Below are 20954 nucleotides of genomic sequence, written 5' to 3'. Positions count from 1 at the left end.
TTTTATCCCATTAGTCTGGCACATTAACCTGGTGATCTTATATACGAGGCCTTCAAATCTCTTCCATGTCCCTTCCGCAGTTCTTCTTCATGTTTTCTTTTCACTCGTGGAAACTCCAGCTTGGTAGTGTTTTTGACCCTTTTCAACCACTGGGCGATTTATTGTATTAAAAAAATGCAATAATAATAAACAAAAACAATAAAACACACACATCGTTTAAAAGACCGTAAAGATAAAGGGACCCCTGACCATTAGGTCCAGTCGTGACCGACTCTGGGGTTGCACACTCATCTCGCTCTATAGACCGAAGGAGCTGGCGTTTGTCCGCAGACAGCTTCCGTGTCATGTGGCCAGCATGACTAAGCCGCTTCTGGCGAACCAGAGCAGCGCACGGAAAAGCCGTTTACCTTCCCGCAGCAGCGGTACCTATTTATCTACTTGCACATGACGTGCTTTTGAACTGCTAGGTTGGCAGGAGCAGGGACCGAGCAACGGGAGCTCACCCCGTCATGGGGATTTGAACCGCCAACCTTCTGATCGGCAAGTCCTAGGCTCTGTGGTTTAACCCACAGCGCCACCCGCGTCCCATTTTAAAAGACCATAGATTGTTTAATTAGCCAAAGGCCTATGAGAAGAGGAATATTTTTGCCTGGCACCTAAAATATGTAACAAAAGCACCAGGCATGCCTCCCTGAGGAGAGCATTCCACAAGATATGCCAGTTCTAGGTTTTGTCTGTCGAGGGCAGGTGTGCTACTGTATATACTGACCCGCATGTTGCAAACCGGTATTAGTGGTGGCTGTTTTTGTTGGTTTATAATCTGATGGTGATAGTAAAACAGGTTCACAACTTCGCTTTCTTTTTTAAAAGATAATTGAAAGCAAAGAGATAGCTATTATGGCGCAGTAATATCTCACTTGGTGAGTTCTTTGAAAGATAGAATGGAGGTTTGTAAATGGGGGTTGGCAGAAAAAAACTACCATTGGAGGATTCTGCATCTTGTGTGCGTTACAGGAACATCCTGCTGGATCAGACCAATGATACCATACATAATCTTACATACCTCTATCAGGTCCTTTCTTAATTTGCCTTTCCTCTGAAAGCCCCAAATGCTTTAACATTTGGAGGAAAGAGGTTTGCGTGCCATAGGACCCACTGTGTCCCCTAAGCTACACTGCTGCCCTAAGATGAAGTAGAGCAGGGGTAGGCAACCTAAGGCCTGTGGGCCGGATGCTGCCCAATTGCCTTCTAAATCCGGCCCGCGGAGGGTCCGGGAATCGGCGTGTTTTTACATAAGTAGAACGTGCCCTTTTATTTAAAATGCATCTCTGGGTTATTTGTGGGGCATAGGAATTTGTTCATTTCTCCCCAAAAAATATAGTCCGGCCCACCACATGGTCTGAGGGATGGTGGACCAGCCCACAGCTGGAAAAGGTTGCTAACCCCTGAAGTATAGGATTTTGTCTTGGCACCAATCTGGTTGACTTGGCTATACTGAAAGAGGTGGGGTGGCAGGAGTGCCATCTTCTGCTTCGGCTCAGGCAGCAAAATATATTGGGCCAGCCTTGTGTGCTTTCTGCTTGAGATGTAGCCGGCAGAGCCAACTATATATTGGGACTGTGAAAGGCTCATGAACTTCTGAAGTGTTTAATGGGGCTGTTTCTGCCTGGGAAATAGCAGCTGCAGAAATTCAGCTGCTCTGGGTTTCAAGTCTGTTTGGCACAGCAGTCCTAATGCTTATTCAAAAGCAAGTTCCATTGACATTGCTGGAATGTGCTGAAGAGGTGCAGACTAAACAATGCCCATGTTACTACATTTACCATATCCCACCTTTCCTCCAAGAAGCTAAGAACCTCACAGAGTGTTTGTTGGGGGGGGGAGGAAGGGAAAGGAGAATGTTAGCCGCTTTGAGACTCCTTAGGGTAGTGATAAAGCGGGATATCAAATCCAAACTCCTCTTATTGAAAAGTGTTCTCACTTGATTCTAGACCAGGTAGCCAACGTAGTGCCATCCCTAGGTTGTTTGACTACAATTCCCACTACCGCAGGCCATTGGTCATCTGTCTGGGCCTGGTGGGAGTTGTCATCCGACAACTTTTGGAAGGCACCACATCGGCTGTCTCTGTCCTAGATGTAAAAGATCGGCTCTTGGGCCAGTTTTGCCTCTACTTAATAAGTAAAAACCTCCTTGTTCTCTTTTTGGTCATCCTCCTTCACCAGAGACTACATTAACTACAGGGGTAGCAAGCTGACGTGGATTCTCCAGAATTCACTAGATGGAAATACTAAGACGGTGATTATCTGCACAGTCACTCAGACATCCTTGGAAGAAACTCTTAGCACTCTCCAGGTAAAACTAGACAGTTTCGTTTCCTTCCCCGAAATGTTTTGTGGGCAAAGTTGCCCAAAGTAGCAAGTAGGCAAGAAGTTCTTTCCCTCTTTAAACTAGCATGCTTTGTTCTAGTGTGTGTATCTGCAGTTATAGAACTGTGAGAAATCAGACTTCCTCTTCAAAGGGAAGTAATGTAGCACTTCCTCTAATAGCTGGGGTGGATATTGACGTTTGCAGAAGCAACCCCTCCAACTCTTAAAAATAGAGTCTATGAAGATTAAGCTTTCATGGTAGTCATGGAGTCTCGAATATCAGGCAGAAAAGGAAAGGTGGGGGGGGAATGGGCTACTTGAGCTCCTGATAGCTTATCTGTTGCCCTCCAGATGTTGGAGGACTCCATCTCCCATCAGCCATGGTCAACATGGTCAGATGATGGGAGTTGTAGTTCAACAACATCTAGAGGGCACCAGGTTGGCTAACCTAGGCTTCTCCCTTCTATGAGAGGTGAAGGTATGCTGCAACATTTCGTTTAATGGGTCCCTTTTGCATTTACTGTAATAGCAAATGTTGATTTTTAAGATTCCATACTTCTGTAATTTTCGAAAAGAGATTTTAACAAAGGTTATTTTTTCTGACTTCTTCAAAGAGTGGTTCTGACTGCATGTGCCTATCTCTCCTAGTTTGCTACAATAGCAAAAAATGTGGAAAATCTGAAGAGAGATCGTTTACAAATAGCAGACTTGAAATGACGTCTAGAAGAAGTAAGTTGTTTACTTTGAAATCTGAGTTCTAGGCTGGAACAGGTCAAATTGCATCTATATCATTTTTTTTGTTTTGTTTTGTTTTTAAATAGGGTTCATGCTCTGTTTTGCCAGCAATTACACCTTAAAAGCATAGCATTCTTTTAGTTAGTGACTCGGATTATAAAACTTTTTCTGTTTCTGGTCAGCTGCCTATACGAAGTGAGGAGGCCGTAATCTGTATTTAGATGCACTCTCTATTTTAAGAGTCTGGCCAAATTTTAATGGCAACCCTGAATAAAGTTGACAACCATTTTGTGCAGGGATGCTATTCCCGGCCCCACATACGTTGGAGGGGCATGTATAAGTGTACCCCAGCCCTGTTACGCCCTTTTCGTGACATACTGAGCAAAGTTTTTGGGTCACTTCCAGGTTCGTTGCCATATGCAATCGCATGTCTTTCGGATGTGCATTAATCGGTTGTTGCGTGTATGTACCCTTTCCACACTGGGGGTGGTGCAGACTTAATTTAATAGAACTGACTTGAGGAACTTAAATGCTTTCATTGTTTAATGCTGATGTTTAACCTTCACAGCCATTAGTACTTATAGTACGTTATTACCATCACAGTACAGTGGTACCTCTGGTTACATACTTAATTCGTTCTGGAGGTCCATTCTTAACTTGAAACTGTTCTTAACCTGAAGCACCGCTTTAGCTAATGGGGCCTCCTGCTGCTGCCGTGCCACCGGAGCACAATTTCTGTTCTCATCCTGAAGCAAAGTTCTTAACCTGAAGCACTATTTCTGGGTTAGCGGAGTCTATAACCTGAAGCGTATGTAACCCGAGGTACCACTGTAATATACAAATTAACAGCCACAATCCTCACAAGCAAGAAGGGGTCTACACCAAAGCACATGGATATCCTATCCTTACTAGGAACATCGTGTGCCTTTCAACCTTTGGTACTGAAGCTTTCCCTTTCTGGTTTCATCACAGTCCCAGCTGGCACAGATCCTTGAAGAGGAGAAGGCTCTTGAAAACAAGGAGCAGGAGGAAATAAGGATTGTCACTGAGATGCTGGTGACGCCATCTGCTTCTTCTGCATCAGCAGAGGAGTTCAATTTAATATTTAAAAATTTAAACGTTGTGGAACCTTTGATGGAAAACTGGTGGCTCTTCCACATTTCTTGTCTCAGCTGTTAAGTAATCAAATTGGGCGAAGGACGCCTGGGAATGGCTAGAAGGGTGCCACTGTAGAAAGGGACCTTCTGATGTGTAGAAGCTTAACCTAGCTCTGTTGAGGCATGCTTGAAGCAGGAAGTTCATCCCGGGAAGCTGGTATGTCTCCAGTGAGCTGCTGGTGGTGGTGGCCTTGCATGTATAATCAATCAGAGCACTATTGTTTAGTCTTAGCCAAATGCCTTGAATTCTTTGGTCGGTTTGTCAATTTTAATGTAATGCTGCGCCACACCTAATACTTATTATTCAAGTACTTATTATTCATTTTAACTCTCGAAATTTTAAATCCTCAATTTTTATAATATTGGTCTTGGTGTTGTCTACTATTAAACTGGCTTGTTGTTCTTTATATATTGCTTTGATACCTCTACAGAATTTTTCTCCAAGAGCTGATAGTTCTATCGTTTTTTGCAGAAAGGCCCAAGATCAAAAGTTTTTTCGGCGTCTATTAGCATAAATGCTACTTTTTTGCTAGGTCTTAATTCCAAATATTCAATTAAATCAATAACCACTCTAGTGTTTGTTTTCATATGTCTGTTTTGGTAGAAAGCCCGATTGATCATAATTAATAGTATCTTTTAGTATTAATTTGAGTCTGCTGGCCAGGATGCCCGCAAATAATTTATAATTGTTGTTTAATAGTGAGATGGGTCTGTAGTTACTTACTGACTCTCTAGGTGTTCCTTGATTATGAATTTATACAATATTTGCTTCTTGCCATGACATTGGAATTTTACCTTCTTCCAATATTTTATTCATTAGATTTTTTTAAAGGCAGGACTATGTTATCTTCCAGGAATAAGGAGAGATTCATTCTTTCCCATATTTCTAGATTACTTTTTATCATTCCAACATTTTTCATAATTATCTTTATAAATATTAATATTTTGATCTTGTTTAAATGATTTTGTCAGCCACTCTGAAAGGTGTAAAAAGAAAAGATGGCTTAGAAATAGGATTATTTACACACCCACTTTGTCTTACCTCTTTTTTCTGTTTCCCTTTCAAGAGCCTCAAACCAAAAGTGGGTATGTCCTTCCAGATCTAATAAATCAGTATTTTCTAATTTGACCCGATCCTGTATCCAAGTAATGCAGCTTGCCTCATAGAAAAATTCTCAGTCTGGAAGACAGCCATTTTTTCATATGTGATGGAATTGTAAAATAATTATAAAGTATTGGGATATGATTTATAATGAAATGAAAAAAATGTTCAAGTTAACCTTTGTTAAAAGTTCAGTAGCATTTTTTAGATATTGTAGGGAAATATTTACCAAAATATAAGAATCTATTTATGTATGCGACAACAGCGGCCAGAATTCTACTACCTCAAAGATGGAAAAGCAACAACATACCAACGAAAGGACATTGGCGAGAAAAGTTGATGGAATACGCTGAAATGGCAAAGTTAACGGAGAGACTCAAAGATAAGGACAATAATGACTTTTAAAAGATTGGGAACCTTTTATGATATATATACAGAAACAATGCACTGAAATAAACTAATTTGCAGGATTCGAGTAATACACTTACAATGGACATATATAAATAGAAAATATTAATATGAGGTAAAAATGTTAAGAATAAATAATAATACAATTTTAATTTCAGTATATAAGGCATCAAAACTATAAGCAGAAGAAACAAATATCCTATAAACCAGAAAGGGAAGTTGGGGGGAGTCACTGTGGGAGGGGGGGTTAATTGAAATTTAAAAATGTATGGTAATTTGATTTTTTGATTATGTTAAAATTTGTAATCTTAATAAAAAATTTTAAAAATGATTGCCAAGCGATCCAAGATCAAGTCCTTTGTGAAGGTCTACAATTTGCACCAATAAATATTTTTTAAAGCCCCTCCCCCCAAAAAACTGTTCATGGTTTTTATACTTTATGTGTAAATACTTATTTTTAATGTGATTTTAAAAGATGAAATAAATAATAGACCTTTGCACAAATATTTCTGTTGTTGAAACTGAAGTCATCTTTCTAAAGTGTGGTGGCATAGAGATAAATTGAGACGTGTGTGAGCTCATCATGACAACCAGGACTCCGTAGCCACATCTCCAAGGGGATCAGTGGTTTCCAAACTTCCATGGATCGCTTGAAGATTGCTGAGGGTCTTTGTGGACCATTTAATGGCTTTTCTGCCTGTTCTAGCAATTGTAACATTCTGCGATGAGACAATGTATGGTCTTTAATTGAATTTCTGTTATTGCTTTTATTTCTTGTGTTTCATTGTACTACAGTTTGCATTCCATAGAACTCAAATATGAGAACTACAATATGAGAAATAAAAGAAGCAACAAAAATTACAATTAAGAATTTAAGGGAATATTAAGGCAGACCACCTGAATGAAGCTCATGGACCACAATTTGGGAGCCTCTGTTCTAGATAATGTATGACTGTAAATTGCTTATAAAAATCGGAAGCAAGGTCTAAGCAAGATTTTAATTTGGTTTGCAGATGGGCATTGGCAAAAATGTTTGCCTAAATGTATGCAAGCTGGAAGAATCTGCTTGTTTCCTTGTGAGGTAAATGAGTTTAGCCTAGTATAGAAATAAGCTTTATTTTTCTGGTGGTTTACACAACCCTCATCATGGTCTGCATTCCCTGAGATTCGCCTTTGGTAATAAAAATTAAAATAGGCAGATGTATTTTGGAGCTTGCACATCCATATAATCTTTTATTTTTAGAAGTAATTCAATGCAGTGGGCAGTATTCAACTAAATGTGTGAGTGGAGCAATTTCAGTTTGCACCTTGGGAATTTTTTTGCACTCTCCTCTCTGCACCTGCTCCGCCTGCCCTCCCCAAATCTGCTCCAGGTGGTTGAGGGAACCACTAGAACAGGTTTAGGGGTTGCTGTGCTGAATACAACCCGATGCAATTTTAATCTAATTCATTTGTGTGACATGACCAACTCTACTGAACAGTTTTTATGAATTGCATCTAGTACAAAAAAATCGAACCTGTGGACAAGAAAATTGGCTTCCAGGTGGAAAAATCAAAATTAGAAACAGAACTGCTAGAACCCAAAACTAAGATTTTGTCAAAGATGTATAACTTGCTGTTGAAATGGAATACACAGGATGAAACTGTGAAATCTGCTATGATTAAATGGGCACAAGATGTTGGACATAACATAATGATGGCTGACTGGGAACAGTTATTGACCACAGGTATGAAATTCACGGCATGTAATGCCTTAAGAGAGAATATTATGAAAATGATATACAGGTGGTACATGACACCAGTCAAGCTTGCAAAAATCTATCATTTGCCCGATAATAAATGTTGGAAATGTAAAGAAACTGAAGGTACATTCTTTCACCTTTGGTGGATGTGCCCAAGGATTAAGGCTTTCTGGGAGATGATTTATAATGAAATGAAAAGGGTGTTTAAATACACCTTTCTGAAGAAACCAGAGGCCTTTCTCCTGGGCATGGCCGGCCAAATGGTGCCAAAGAAGGACAGATTGCAAAGTATTGGAAGACACAAGATCTACCCACTCTGGAAGAATGGCAGATGAAGGTGATGGACTACATGGAATTGGCGGAAATGACTGGCAGAATCCGAGACCAGGGAGAAGAGTCGGTGGAAGAAGACTGAAAGAAATTTAAAGACTATTTACAATATTGCAAAATTAATGAATGTTAGAATGATGTCAGAATGAAGTTAAGTGGTTTAAGCAGCAATGTTATAAAGGTGTATGTAAAAATGGATTGTTAACAGGTGAGAATCCAAAGTTATATTATGTTAAAGGACTAAGATAAAAACAAAGAGGGAAAGAAATTGCTGAATTAACTGAATTAACTAACTGAATTGGAATACAAAAAAGGGAGGCGTGAGGAGGTCAGGGAAACAAGGAAATGAATGTAAGGTATGGAAAGACTGATGTATTTTTTAAGTGTTTTTTATCTTTTTTTGTATTTTGTATTTTTTCTTTTATTTTTGTCTTTCTTTTTTTTAATTCATGTAATTCTTTTCTTTGAAACCTTAATAAATATCATTTAAAAAAACAAACAAAAAAATTGAACCTGTTGCCATCGACCCCGGTGAACTCACTGGCAAGGCTTGGGCTTCCTGGTCCCTTTGAGAGGACGGAAGGTTTGCCGGTCTACCCACCGGAGGGCAGGGAGATGCCGGTCTACCTGGCGGAGGGGTTGACAGCATTACCTGGTCTAGCAGCCCATGGCCTCCTTGAGACCTACAGGTTTACCTCATGCAGAGTGTGACATTGTGTCCAGTGCCCCAGGGTCTACTCCCTGGGAAGGCTCGTGCTTCCCAGTCCCATTTGGAGGAAGAAAGGCTTCCCTAAAGCCCTAACCCCAACCATAATCCCTAACCCAATTTTAGTCCCCTAACCCTAAGGCCGAGAACAATCTAGACCAGGGGTCAGCAACCCGCGGCTCCGGAGCCGCATGTGGCTCTTTTACACCTTTGCTGCGGCTCCGGGGTGGATACTAGCGAGGGGAGGAGGCGCATTGTGCGCCCCGACACTCCCCACTGTGGCGGGCGCTGTACTGGCTGTGACGTCACATGGGGCGGTGCGTTAGTCACGCACCGTCCCGACGTCACCTTCCCGCCCGCTGTCAGATCGCGGCTCCGGAGATATTTTTTTTTTTTATGTCACAATGGTTTTGCGGCTCCCAGGTTTTTTTCCTTCGGAAACGGGTCCAAGTGGCTCTTTTTGTCTTAAAGGTTGCAGACCCCTGATCTAGACTTAAAGTGTTTGCTGGTAAACATTTGCAGCCGTAGACTGGTCTGTAATAAAAAGGCAAAGAGTTCTAACATTAGAGAGAATGAAATACTTATTTTGGGACTGATCTTTACTAAGCTGTTTTCTGTTTGTAGCTTCACATTTCTTTCCTAATGTGTTCTAAAGTTACACAAACAGAAGGCTGCTGGTGCAGGGACGGAATGTGGCCTTCTCATTGGGAAGAAGTTGCCTCCACTTACCTCTGAGCAATTTATTCCCCATACTGTGGCTCCCTGCATTACGACCGTGTTTAGGAAGATTATCTGGCAGAAGGCTGTTCTTTATCATAGAATCACAGAACCTTAGATTTGGATAGGAGCCCCCCCCCCCCCCGGCGATGCCAGATTCATTCTTATTCTTTTACCACATATGTTGACACTTATTCACAATGTTTTAATATAATGTTGCATTTGCAATTACTGAAATACCACAAGTCTTTCAGTTTGACAGTTCGCCAGTGCCTGATACAGAAAATGGCTTCAGCTGTCTTATGACAACCTGCGCATGATGTGCACCTCCTTCCCCCACATTCCTAACAATCTTCAATGTCATCTAAGTGAAAAATGCCATCAATATTTGCACTACTTTGTTGGCCAATGAGGAATACAGTTTGATGCTGCAGAGATCTTCCTTTATCTGTTTGTGTGTGTTAGTCTTTTATTTATTGATAAGAACACATTTTTTGCTTGACTCTTAAAACTTTTGAACTGAAAGCTGGAAAGCTGCAATCCTTTACACTTACTGAAATGTAAATCCCACTGCAATGATTTTTATTTATTTATGAACATGCATAGAATTCAATATCAAGGGTACTTCTGTGACATGTGCAACAATTCACAGTTTTATTGCACTCTATGTGAATAAAAAGAAAAAGAAAATAGTAATAATAATAATTTTATTATTTATATTCCACCCATCTGACCGGGTTGCCCCAGCCACTCTGGGCAGTTCCAGACAAAATATTAAAAACACAGTAAAACATCAAATATTAAAAAACTTCCCTATACAGTGGTACCTCGGGTTACAGACTCCACTAACCCAGAAATAGTACCTTGGTTAAGAACTTTGCCCCAGGTTGAGAACAGAAATTGCACAGCGGCGGCGCAGCAGCAGCAGCAGGAGGCCCCATTAGCTAAAGTGGTACCTCAGGTTAAGAACAGTTTCAGGTTAAGAACGAACCTCCAGAACGAATTAAGTACTTAACCCAAGGTACCACTGTACAGGGCTGCCTTCAGATGTTTTCTAAAAGTCAAATATTTCCTTGGCATCTAATGGGTGGTCATTCTAGAGGGCACGTTCTACTGAAATAGTAATGCATCTCCCCTCCTTCCTCAAAAGAAAATTGATGTTGAAAATTGTAAGTCCTGCCATACTAGCTGTTGGGGGAGAGAAACAGTGGAGAGGGCTGTTGCATTTCCATGTGGCCACTGTAGGGAGTAGAACACTAAACTAATCAAACACAGATCAGTTGTTGGTCTGATTCAAGACTGCTCTATTTAGGCTCTTACGTAACAAATGCTATATTTATATTCTTCTTACAAGTTTCATTTCTGGTAACCCACATGAGGTGGGTGTACCACATCCAATCAGCTTCCTGTTTTCAATAAAACAGAAAACAGTACTCCATAAACCAACTAACTAAAAATGAAACAAGCAACAGATCCAACCCTTTGTACAATGAACAATGAAGAGCTTCACAGAAGTCTGACTGCACCAAAAAAAGTGGCATCTCCATTCAAGACTATCTTGGCTCCCATCCGTGGAACGGTGAGCTGAAGCTCATCCCCTTCTTCTAATTTTGCAATACCTGCCAAGAGAGTTTGAATATCCTTACAGAAATGTAAACATATAAACATGTACAGATTGTTATCAGTCAGTCCAGAGACATCTCTTTGATTTAATGTTGTTATTGCTGTGTTGCTAATAATAAGGTCCCAGGATGTAAAATAAAACTTATAATGCAACAAATCAAACATTTTATTTTCCCAAGTACAGCATAATACCTGGAAAGAGACTGTGTGGGTCTCCAGCAAGTGTTGGGAAGCAACACCTGTGTGACACATATGGTATCAGTCTGGGTGGGTGACTCTCTTCCTAACTCCATAGGATTTTTGAGAGGATAAAGGGATGGGCAATTACCGTATTTTTCGCTCTATAACACGCACCCAACCATAACACGTACATAGTTTTTAGAGGAGGAAAATCCATAGGCATGCCACCTGTAGGCATTCCCTCCATAACACGCACAAACATTTCCCCTTACTTTTTAGGAGGAAAAAAGTGAGTGTTATGGTGCAAAAAATACGGTATATACACTGCCTGAGATCCTTGGAGAAAGTGCAATATATAAATGTAATAAAATATTAAAAAATAAAGATTGGCTTCTAAAACTGAGGCCCAAGTTGGTGGCCACAGCTTTCAGGTCATGGAACAGGAAACGGAAGCCCTAAACTACCCACAACAGATCTTAAGCATGGTGTGAGCGTTGCTTATAGACAGTTAATCATGCAAGTTCTCCAACACACACTTTTCAAGGGCAGGAAGTCATGTGAATTGTTCCTCCACCACACAGAGACTGTCACCCAGGTAAGCATTTGCACTCAGGCTTCAAAATTACTGAGCACATTCTGCTGAAAGTAGCTTGAAATACTGGTAACAGCCACAACTCCACTGAGGAGACTCTATTATTGTCTTTGAATACTGTTCACAGGCAACCACCACAGAGTAGGTAAAGATAAGGAATTTAGGAATTTATGTATGAAACTTAATGAGTTCAGTGAGTGGTTGCAGAAATATGTGGTACACACCCACACCACTAAGAAACACTGTGTCTGATATTTTTTTAAGCTCCTTCTCATTCCACGTGGGGGGGGGGGGGACTTGACAAAATGTATTTAGGACAGGTAACGTATTTACCAGCAGTATAACAAGAGTTGTTAGGATTAGTGAGAGGCATGTTTTGGATGCAACGAAATAATGTAACCAAACTGAGATCATCACCAACTACATGAGCTTTTTTCCTCTGGATCCAATGTCCCATTGCAAACATTTCGTCTGTATACAAAACCTGAAGAATAAAGACAGACAAAATTGATTACACTATGAAACTTTAAGAAAACAGAACAAACTCCAGGAGCTTACTGAATTCTTTACCTGACCATATATGAAAAAGTAGCCAGTTTCTCTGACAAGTATTTTATTTCCTTGCTCTTCAAGAGCAGTTCCTCTTTTAAAGCTAAGAAGCCATGGAACTATACTTGAACCATCTAAAAGAAACAAAAAATAATAATAATGTAAGAATAAGCTAATCAGTTTATGTTTCCTTTTAGTATCAAAGCTCTGAGCTTCAAAAGGCATGTTGCTGACTTGAAGAGAATCAGTTGGATTTTTTGAAATCGGTCGTTTCTACCTGTAAGATGAGATTAAAAGAGCTGTGGTAACAACTTCTTTATACCTGCTTGTCACCAGGAATAAGGCACCCTCTCCCCATCACAGATTATTCATGTTTTAAAAAAAATCTGAAAAGTTGGGGGCCCCCACAACTGCAGCAGTGCAGCAAAAATAGAAAATGTGGATTGCCCTAGTATGCACAGAAAATTTCACTATATGCACCCATTCGAGCTGGTATGGCTAACGTTTTCCCCGGCTGAGAGCCAGACTGACCCAAGGGTCAGCTCTCTGGGTACTGCATATCTAAGTAGGCATGACCACTTTTTCAAAAAGAAAAAAAAGAAACATTTGAGGGGTCTTGAGGGGGGGTCACCTCTTGGCATCACAGAAACACAACAGAGGGCATGCATTTAACATCTTTAGAAAAAGAAATTGACAAATTTGGGAGGGCACAAATCTTGAAATCACAATGGGAAACAGAAGGAGCCAAGCCAGGCCCCTTGGGATGCTGTCTGCAGCCCACAGGGTAGCAACCCCCGCACTAAAACAAGTGCAGCAACGGAACAGAACTCAGGTACAGTGCTCACCTGAGCATGTGCTCCAATGAAGCAGCAGCTCACAGGATTTGCAGACAGGGTCACCATTTCAGCATAAGGCTGCGCTGGCAAATTCCCATTGGAAATGTGAAGGGATGTTACTAATGGAAATGAAAAGCTGAGCACAATTTGATGTTTCTTGCCCTGTAGCAAGTGAAATGGAATCATAGGTGGTGGTGCCCATTTATTTGTGGCAAGAGTAAAATGAGATTTAAAAAATGCTGCTTTACCATGTTGCTGAATGTCACGCTTGCTGTCAGCCATCAGCTGAAGACATGACTGTAGAACTGAAGGGGGAAACAGAAGGAAGGAACTAAAATATACATCCCAGCAGCCGAGACACAAAAGTACAATTCCCCTGCAGTGGCCACAGAAGCAGAACAATACTGGTAGTCGGTTCTCTGTGTGTGAATTTGTCCTGCCGTCAGGGGCAGAGGAAGAGGAGTGCGGTGGGGGCAGGCCACCCCTGGTGTCACCACTGAGGGCGGTGACAAAATGGCGGGCAGCACTCACCGCGGGGCCTGCAGCGTGTCTGAGCCACGCATCTCTCCTGGGAGTGACATGGTGGCTTGGGCGCCGGCAGGCTCCGCACTGTGTCAAACGGTCCGCCCGCCACCACCTCCCCCTGAGCTGTAGGGCAGCTGAGTGGGAAGAGGCAGGCAGACTCCAGAGGCCCCATGGAGCACCCAGCCCCCAGCTGGCCCCGCCCCTGGGCACAGGGCACGCACGCCACCCCAGGCGCTGATTGGCTTGCTCCACTGCTGCCTGCCATTCCCCCTGCCCCCTGCAAACTCAAATTACTCCTCCTAACTAGTGTTGGGGGACCTGCAGCCCATGGATTGTCAAGGCTTCATGTCATTGTGATGCCAGGTGACTGACATGTGACAAGTGGCCTCACCCACCTGCCAAAACGTGGCACAAAAGGGCTGAGGATAAAGATCCTACCAAATTGCCAGATCCAGTTTCCCATACCCAACTTAAGTTATTACTATATTTTGTAAAGTAGTGTTTTCTAATATTTATTTTTGCTATTTGTACCCCACTCTTCAGCCCCAAAGGATCCCAGAGCAGGCTACATACACACAATTAAAACAAGGCAGTCCATGCACACAGGCCAACAATCAAAACATAACAAGTCATGCAAGGGAAAAGGGCCTGGCAAAGAAGTAGGAAACTTGTTCGTGAATGGACTCAATTTAGGGGTGAATTTAGGTGGTCAAGATAACACCAAATTATTCAGTGTGGTAAAAAACAAGTTACTCTGATAACTTGTTCATTACAAAAATGAAATTTTATTTATTTTGTTTTTTATGTATGTTTTTAGATTTCATATTGTAATTGTTCTGGGATGCCTTTGTAGGCCTGCAGAACTGCCTATAGTTTGTATGAATAGTCTAAAATGGAAGATTACCCTCATGCAGCTGAGTGTAGTACAGAGCTCAAACAAATTACAGTGGTACCTCGGGTTACAAACACCTTGGGTTACAAACACTTCAGGTTACAAACTCCGCTAACCCAGAAGTACCTCGGGTTAAGAACTTTACCTCAGGATGAGAACAGAAATAGCATGCCGGTGATGCAGCGGTAGCAGAGTCCCCATTAGCAAAAGTGCACCTCAGGTTAAGAACAGTTTCAGGTTAAGAACGGACCTCTGGAATGAATTAAGTTCTTAACCCGAGGTACCACTGTAAAAATTAAAGGTTAATGGAGAATGGTTTTCTGTCATCAGATTTATTTTCATGGCATTAAGTTCAGGTATTTGCAATTCTGAACAAAAATTAATTCAGTTAGCAGAATGAAGCAAAGCAAACATTGAAATGAGTACTTTATTGACTAGCTTTTGAGGAATTAATGTTTGAGTAAGACCATACCAAACCAAAAGCTCTGAGCTTCAAAATTTGCCCCTTTAAATACAACAGATATAGAAAGTGAAAGGCAGCTATGGTAGAGGTGTTAAGTTGAGCAAAAATGGGATTTAACCAACACAAAACACAATGAATCTATTTTTCCAAAATAGTACAGTGGTGCCCCGCAAGACGAATGCCTCGCAAGACAGAAAACCCGCTAGACGAAAGGATTTTCCATTTTTGAGTTGCTTCGCAGGACGAATTTCCCTATGGGCTTGCTTCACAAGACGAAAATGTCTTGCGAGTCTTGAGATTTTTTTCCGATTTCCCCCCCTTTTTCTAAGCCGCTAAGATGCTAAGAGCCTTTTAGCAGCTAAGCCGCTAAGCCTTTAATAGCCGCTAAACCGCTAATAGCGCTAATCCGCTAAGCCGCTAATAGGGTTGCTTCGCAAGACGAAAAAACCGCTAGACGAAGCGACTCGCGGAACGGATTAATTTCGTCTTGCGAGGCACCACTGTACAGATTTTTATGGTGACATACCATCAGCTTCTGAATGTATTGATCTATACAGATTCAGTATTCTGTTTTTTTGAACAGATTAACCATTACTTATTTATCTGCTAATTTTGTATTGTGTCTTTTCTCCAAATCGTGTTGAAGGCTAATAGTAAAAGAATACAGATATTTTGTATTGTTTGTATTTGTATTGTTTACAAATTTTAGCAATGTGGCTTCAATGAATCTGCGTAGTTTGTTCACCTTCCACAGATAAAAGAACACTAGTGAACCTAACCAGAGTTGAAGTGTTCCCCATGTGTGAAAAAAATTGAGTAGACCAGGTGTGAGGAACATTTTTCAGCCTTTGGGAAACTTGATGGAGACCACCAGCGGAGCAAGCTGATTGGGCGCCTGGGGTGGCGCGCATGTCCTGCACCTGTGGGGGCGGGGCCAGCTGCCCGTGGGGGTGGGGCTAGCCGGGGCAGGACGCTCCACGGGGCCTCCAAGGAGTCTGCCTGCCTCGTCCCCCTCAGTCGTCCAACAGCCGAGGGAGAGGGGGCGGGTGGACCATTGGGTGAGTGCCGCCCAACATTTTGTCACCCCCCTCAGTGGTGACACCCAGGGTAACCTGCCCCCGCCCCCCTTCCTCTGGCACTGGAGGCCACATGCTAGTAGTGGGCAGGGCCAGAGGTAGAAGGGTGTGGAGCAAGCAAGCACAAGTCTAGGACACATTGCAGCTAGGCAAAAGCTCTCAGGGAGCTGGGAGAGCAGGACTGGTGAATATCATGACCTGGAGAGAGTCCTAAGGAATGGATCGAGCCGTTCGGTCCCTGGGTCTGAGATTTCTCACCCCGTGTGTGTGTGCGCACACACGCACACACACATGCACACACACTGCTTTTTTTTCTAAAAAAATATTTAGGAGTACTCTCATTTTCCTACTCATATTGAAATACTGCCCCTCAGTGAGGCCAAATTTAAGATTCACAAAATGTTTAGGGGAATGCATACCACTGCATTCCCCCAGAAAAAAGCAGTGTGTGTGTGTATCAATGTTACATTTTCCAAAACCACATTCGCATTAAAATAAACATTTCCCCATTCATATCTTTCTTTAAAATAAACCAATCATTTACGACTTCCCTTCTTCCCCCTCCCTGGTTCCTTTAATTTTCCCACCTATTCTTGTATTTTCATTTAATTCCCTTAATCCTTTATTATTCCTTTGTTATGCGTTATACTGTTAAATTTATCTTACTCCTATTAATGTTTTCACATGGTTATAGTTGTTTTCCAGATACTCCACACAAAAATTCCATTCTTCTTTATATACTTGATCTTCTTCTTCTCTTACTTTATTTGTTAGACCTGCTAACTGCATATTCTGTCATTTTTAATTACCAATCCTCCTTATTTAGGACATCACTCACCCGCCATTTCTGGGATAACAAAATCCTAGCTGCTGTAGTAGCACACATAAGTAGTTTTTTCTGAGACCTAGGTACTTCCATCTGTACTATTTTCAAAAGAAATGCCTAATTACCATAATTTTGGCTGCATGCGACAATCCCAGCAAAAAGGCTTACCTGCCATCTCTGGCTTTCATATTTGTTAGCCCACTTACTCCTTGGAGACCTGTCTTCTTTACTAAGACCTTTTCACTTACCTGCTTCTCCTGCGTGCAGAGGAGACCTTTTCCCCCTGTGTTTTTCTCCACTCCACATTATCTCTTCACTACTTTGATGTGGTCCAGAAGAAATTTGCTGCCAACAACATACGCAGAAAGTCAATATTAGGGCTGTGACTCCTGTTCTTCCCCAAAGCGAATGGAAATTGCAGAAGACCCAAAGAAGTATACATTTCCTTCCAAGTGGTTCTGCAGCTCACCTGACTAGAAGCACCTTCTAATACATTCAAGTAGGGAATGAAGGAATTGGGCTCTTTGCTCTTTTCCCAAGACCTCAAGAGCTGTGGAAATGATGTCCTTGTCTGGACCCTGCAGTTCAGCTTGCTGCTCAGCAATGCTAGTTCTGATTTTAATGCTGTAACATAGTAGAAAGAGACTGCTGCAAGGCAAGATGACATGAACACTGCAAGCCCCAGAATTATTAGTAAGAACCCTTTAGGATCCAAGCCATTAAAAGGATGGGAGGTGGCGATATGGCTCTTTCCTCGTGTGTAGGTCATAAATGCCATGCCTCCTTCCTTAAACACCAGATGAAAACTTCAGCCGTTTCTTTCTGGTGAATAACCACATCTTGCCAGTTGCATCCAAGATATGTGGCCAAAATGCAGACAGCACTTACTTCCTGTCATGTGCGTCAGTTGATGCTATATGCATGACATTTAATGTTTGCTTCTGCTTTATGGCTCTGTTTCTGTAGTTCCCCAACTTACCTTCCTCATTTCAGTTTCAGCTTCGCGTATAGCATTTCAGCTACACAGTTTTGTATGATCTTCACCACATCCAAATGTCTGGTCATTTTGGAGGCTAAGGCCCGGAAAAGATCCAATATGGAGGCCAGTTGGCCGAAATATTGGGAAATAATAGTAAAAATTGGAGAAAATTGGAGACTGCAGAGCTTGGAGAAACTAAAGAGTAAGGTGCGAGATTGGTTACATTATGCTCAAATTAAAGAGGTTTTTAATTTGGATAAAAAGGTAGGATTCCAGGTGGAAAAATCGAAATTAGAGACAGAACTGTTAGAACCAAAGACTAAGGTACTTTCGAGAATGTATAACTTGCTGCTTAAATGGAATACTCAGGATGAGACAGTTAAATCAGCCATGATAAAATGGGCTCAGGATATCGGGCATAACATCATGTTTGAGGACTGGGAAAGGTTATGGACCACCGGAATAAAATTCACGGCATGTAATGCCTTGAAGGAGAACATTATGAAAATGATATATAGGTGGTACATGACCCCAGTCAAGCTAGCAAAAATATATTACCTATCTGATAATAAATGTTGGAAATGTAAGGAGGCTGAAGGAACATTTTTCCATCTCTGGTGGACCTGTCCAAGAGTGAAGGCCTTTTGGGAAATGATCTATAATGAGTTAAAAAAGGTATTTAAATATACCTTCACGAAGAAACCGGAGGCCTTCCTTTTGGGCATCGTCGGCCAGAAAGTGTTGAAAAAAGATAGAACTTTCTTTATGTATGCAACTACAGCAGCAAGGATACTCATCGCAAAGTATTGGAAGACACAAGATTTGCCCACACTGGAAGAATGGCAGATGCAATTGATGGACTACATGGAACTGGCGGAAATGACTGGCAGAATCCAAGATTTGGGAGAAGAAACAATGGAAGAGGACTGGAAAAAGTTTAAATACTATCTACAAAAACAGTTTAAGTTGTATGAATCTTAAGAAATTGCACGATTTAGAAAAATATGGTTTCAGTAAATTTAAGGTAAATTCAAGTCACAATTAATTGATAATAATTACTTTAAGATAAGAAACGTAACATCTGAGAAGTACAAATAAGGTATGACCCAAGGTAACAATTTGCTGAAAATCTTTACTGTTGAGAACGCAGGGTAAGGGAGATGTGAGGAAGTCCAATAAGTTATATAAAAAAGTCATGAAAGTTTTATTTTATTTTCTTTTTTTACTTTCTATTCTCGATGTATAATGTAGATGTATATGTATGTTTAATATGTGTTTTATGTTTTATATTTGAAAACCCAATAAAATATTTATTAAAAAAAAAAACAAATGTCTGGTCATTTTGAATTCCATTGCACTCTTAGATAGCAAGCTGTGTGGGAAACTCTTGGCAAGGTGTAGAGAATACAATGTATTGGCTCCGAGTACCAAACATGACATAATTAGGTACAGTGGTACCTTGGGTTAAGTACTTAATTCGTTCCGGGGGTTCGTACTTAACCTTAAACTGTTCTTAACCTGAAGCCCCACTTTAGCTAATGGGGCCTCCTGCTGCCGCCGCGCCGCCGGAGCACAATTTCTGTTCTCATCCTGAAGCAAAGTTCTTAACCTGAAGCACTATTTCTGGGTTAGCGGAGTCTGTAACCTGACGCATATGTAACCTGAGGTACCACTGTATTTTCATTTTCCTCTTATACAGTCATACTTTGAGTTGAATGTGCTTCAGGTTGAGCGCGTTGGAGTTGCGCTCCACAGCAACCTGGAAGTAACGGAGCGCGTTACTTCTGGCTTTCGCCGCTCGTGCATGCACAGATGCTCAAAATGAACTCACGCGCATGCGTGGAAGCGGTGAAACACGACCCGCGCATGCGCAGACGCGCTGTCGTGTCTTGCATTCCGTTCGGGATGCGAACGGGGCTCTGGAACGGATCCCATTCGCATCCCGAGGTACCACTGTACAATCCAGTAACAGAAAGATTAAAACTCTGACATCATCAAAGAAATCCTATCAAACTACAGGAATTAACAATGCTACTCTTGTTTTTCAAAAGTCACTAAGAAATAATTATGTTAAAGCTCCTAGACCATGTATGTCTTATTGATACACTAAGGCTGCAGCCCTATACCAATTTATGGAAATGTCTCATTGATCACAGTGCGGTTTAGAATCATAGAATCTTAGAGTTGAAAGGGACCCAAGAGTCATCTAGTCCAATCCCATGCTATGCAAGAAACACAGTTAAGAATCTCTGATACATGGTCACCCAACCTCTGTTTAAACATCTCCAGTGAATGATGGTCCACCACTGTCCACTGTTGAACAGTTTTTTCTGTCAAAAAGTTCTTCCCATTGTTTTAGTTGGAATCTCCTTTCTTGTAATTTGAATCCATTGGTTTGTGTACTGTCCTGCAGTGCAGGAGAAAACAAGCTTGCTCCATTGTCCATGTGACAGCCTTTTAGATATTTCAAGATGACTATTATATCTCCTCTGTCTTCTATTTTCCAGGCTAAACATACCCAAATTTCTCAACCATTCCTCATAAGACATGGTTTCCAAGCACTTTATCATCTTGGTTGCCCACCTCCAAGGTTGTCAATACTCTTTGTAAACTGTGGTGCCCAGAACTGGACACAGGACTACCAGGTGTGGCCCGACCAAGGTAGAATAGTGTGGGACTATTACTTCCCTTGATTAGGTCACTCTTGTTAAGCTTATGGTCTATTAAGATCCCTAGATCCTTTTCACATGCACTACTAGCAAGCCAGCTATCCCCTATCCTATATTTGTGCACCTGGCTATTCCTAGCTAAGTGTAGAACTTTACATTTGTCCCTATTGAAATTAATTTTGTTAGTTTGGGCAGTGATCTCTGATCCATAAAGATTATATTGAACCCTGATACTATCTTCTGTGGTATTAGCTACCCCTCTCAGACTGGTGTCATCAGCAAATTTGATGAGCATCTCCCACTATTCCTCCATCCAAGTCCATTATAAATATGTTGCTCAACAATGGGGCCAGGACAGAACCCTGCAGCACCCACACTTGTCACTTTTTACCAGGATAACAAGGATCCATTGGTGAGGAATTTCTTGGTGGTCAGTCAACCAGCCAAATCCACCTCATAGTTACATCATCTAGCTCACATTTT

General features: G+C 41.4%; 1 protein-coding gene and 1 long non-coding RNA gene across 2 annotated transcripts; one reads left to right on the top strand and one right to left on the bottom strand.

The window, feature by feature from the left end:
- The first annotated feature begins 914 nt into the window (after positions 1–914).
- On the top strand, positions 915–6272 carry LOC310693494. The gene is made up of 3 exons (XR_014519204.1): positions 915–2350; positions 3013–3093; positions 4072–6272. It is a non-coding gene; the product is annotated as an uncharacterized lncRNA (long non-coding RNA).
- A 2921-nt stretch (positions 6273–9193) lies between these two features.
- TNFSF13B (TNF superfamily member 13b) lies at positions 9194–17886 on the bottom strand. Its single transcript, XM_083474953.1, has 6 exons — positions 17293–17886; positions 17072–17168; positions 13290–13346; positions 12227–12339; positions 11990–12140; positions 9194–10880 (listed from the first exon to the last, which is right to left on the bottom strand). Exons 1-6 carry the CDS (start codon positions 17599–17601, stop codon positions 10768–10770), a joined length of 840 nt encoding a protein of 279 aa, XP_083331079.1. The 5' UTR covers positions 17602–17886; the 3' UTR covers positions 9194–10767.
- Between the last annotated feature and the right edge of the window lie 3068 nt (positions 17887–20954).

This window comes from Podarcis liolepis (genome assembly GCF_965112155.1).
Source record: "Podarcis liolepis genome assembly, chromosome: 1".
NCBI classification, from domain to species: Eukaryota; Metazoa; Chordata; class Lepidosauria; order Squamata; family Lacertidae; genus Podarcis; species Podarcis liolepis.
Note: the sequence above shows the minus strand (reverse complement) of the source record. Positions and strands in the feature narration are given on the sequence as shown.

Coding starts and splice junctions, on each gene's coding strand:
- TNFSF13B (XM_083474953.1), bottom strand. CDS start 17,601: ATGGCATTTATGACCTACACACGAGGAAAGAGCCATATCGCCACCTCC. Junction 13,347..17,071: donor TCTGCACGCAGGAGAAGCAG/GTAAGTGAAAAG, acceptor TTCCCCCTTCAG/TTCTACAGTCATGTCTTCAG. Junction 12,340..13,289: donor GCGTGACATTCAGCAACATG/GTAAAGCAGCAT, acceptor TGTTTCTTTTAG/ATGGTTCAAGTATAGTTCCA.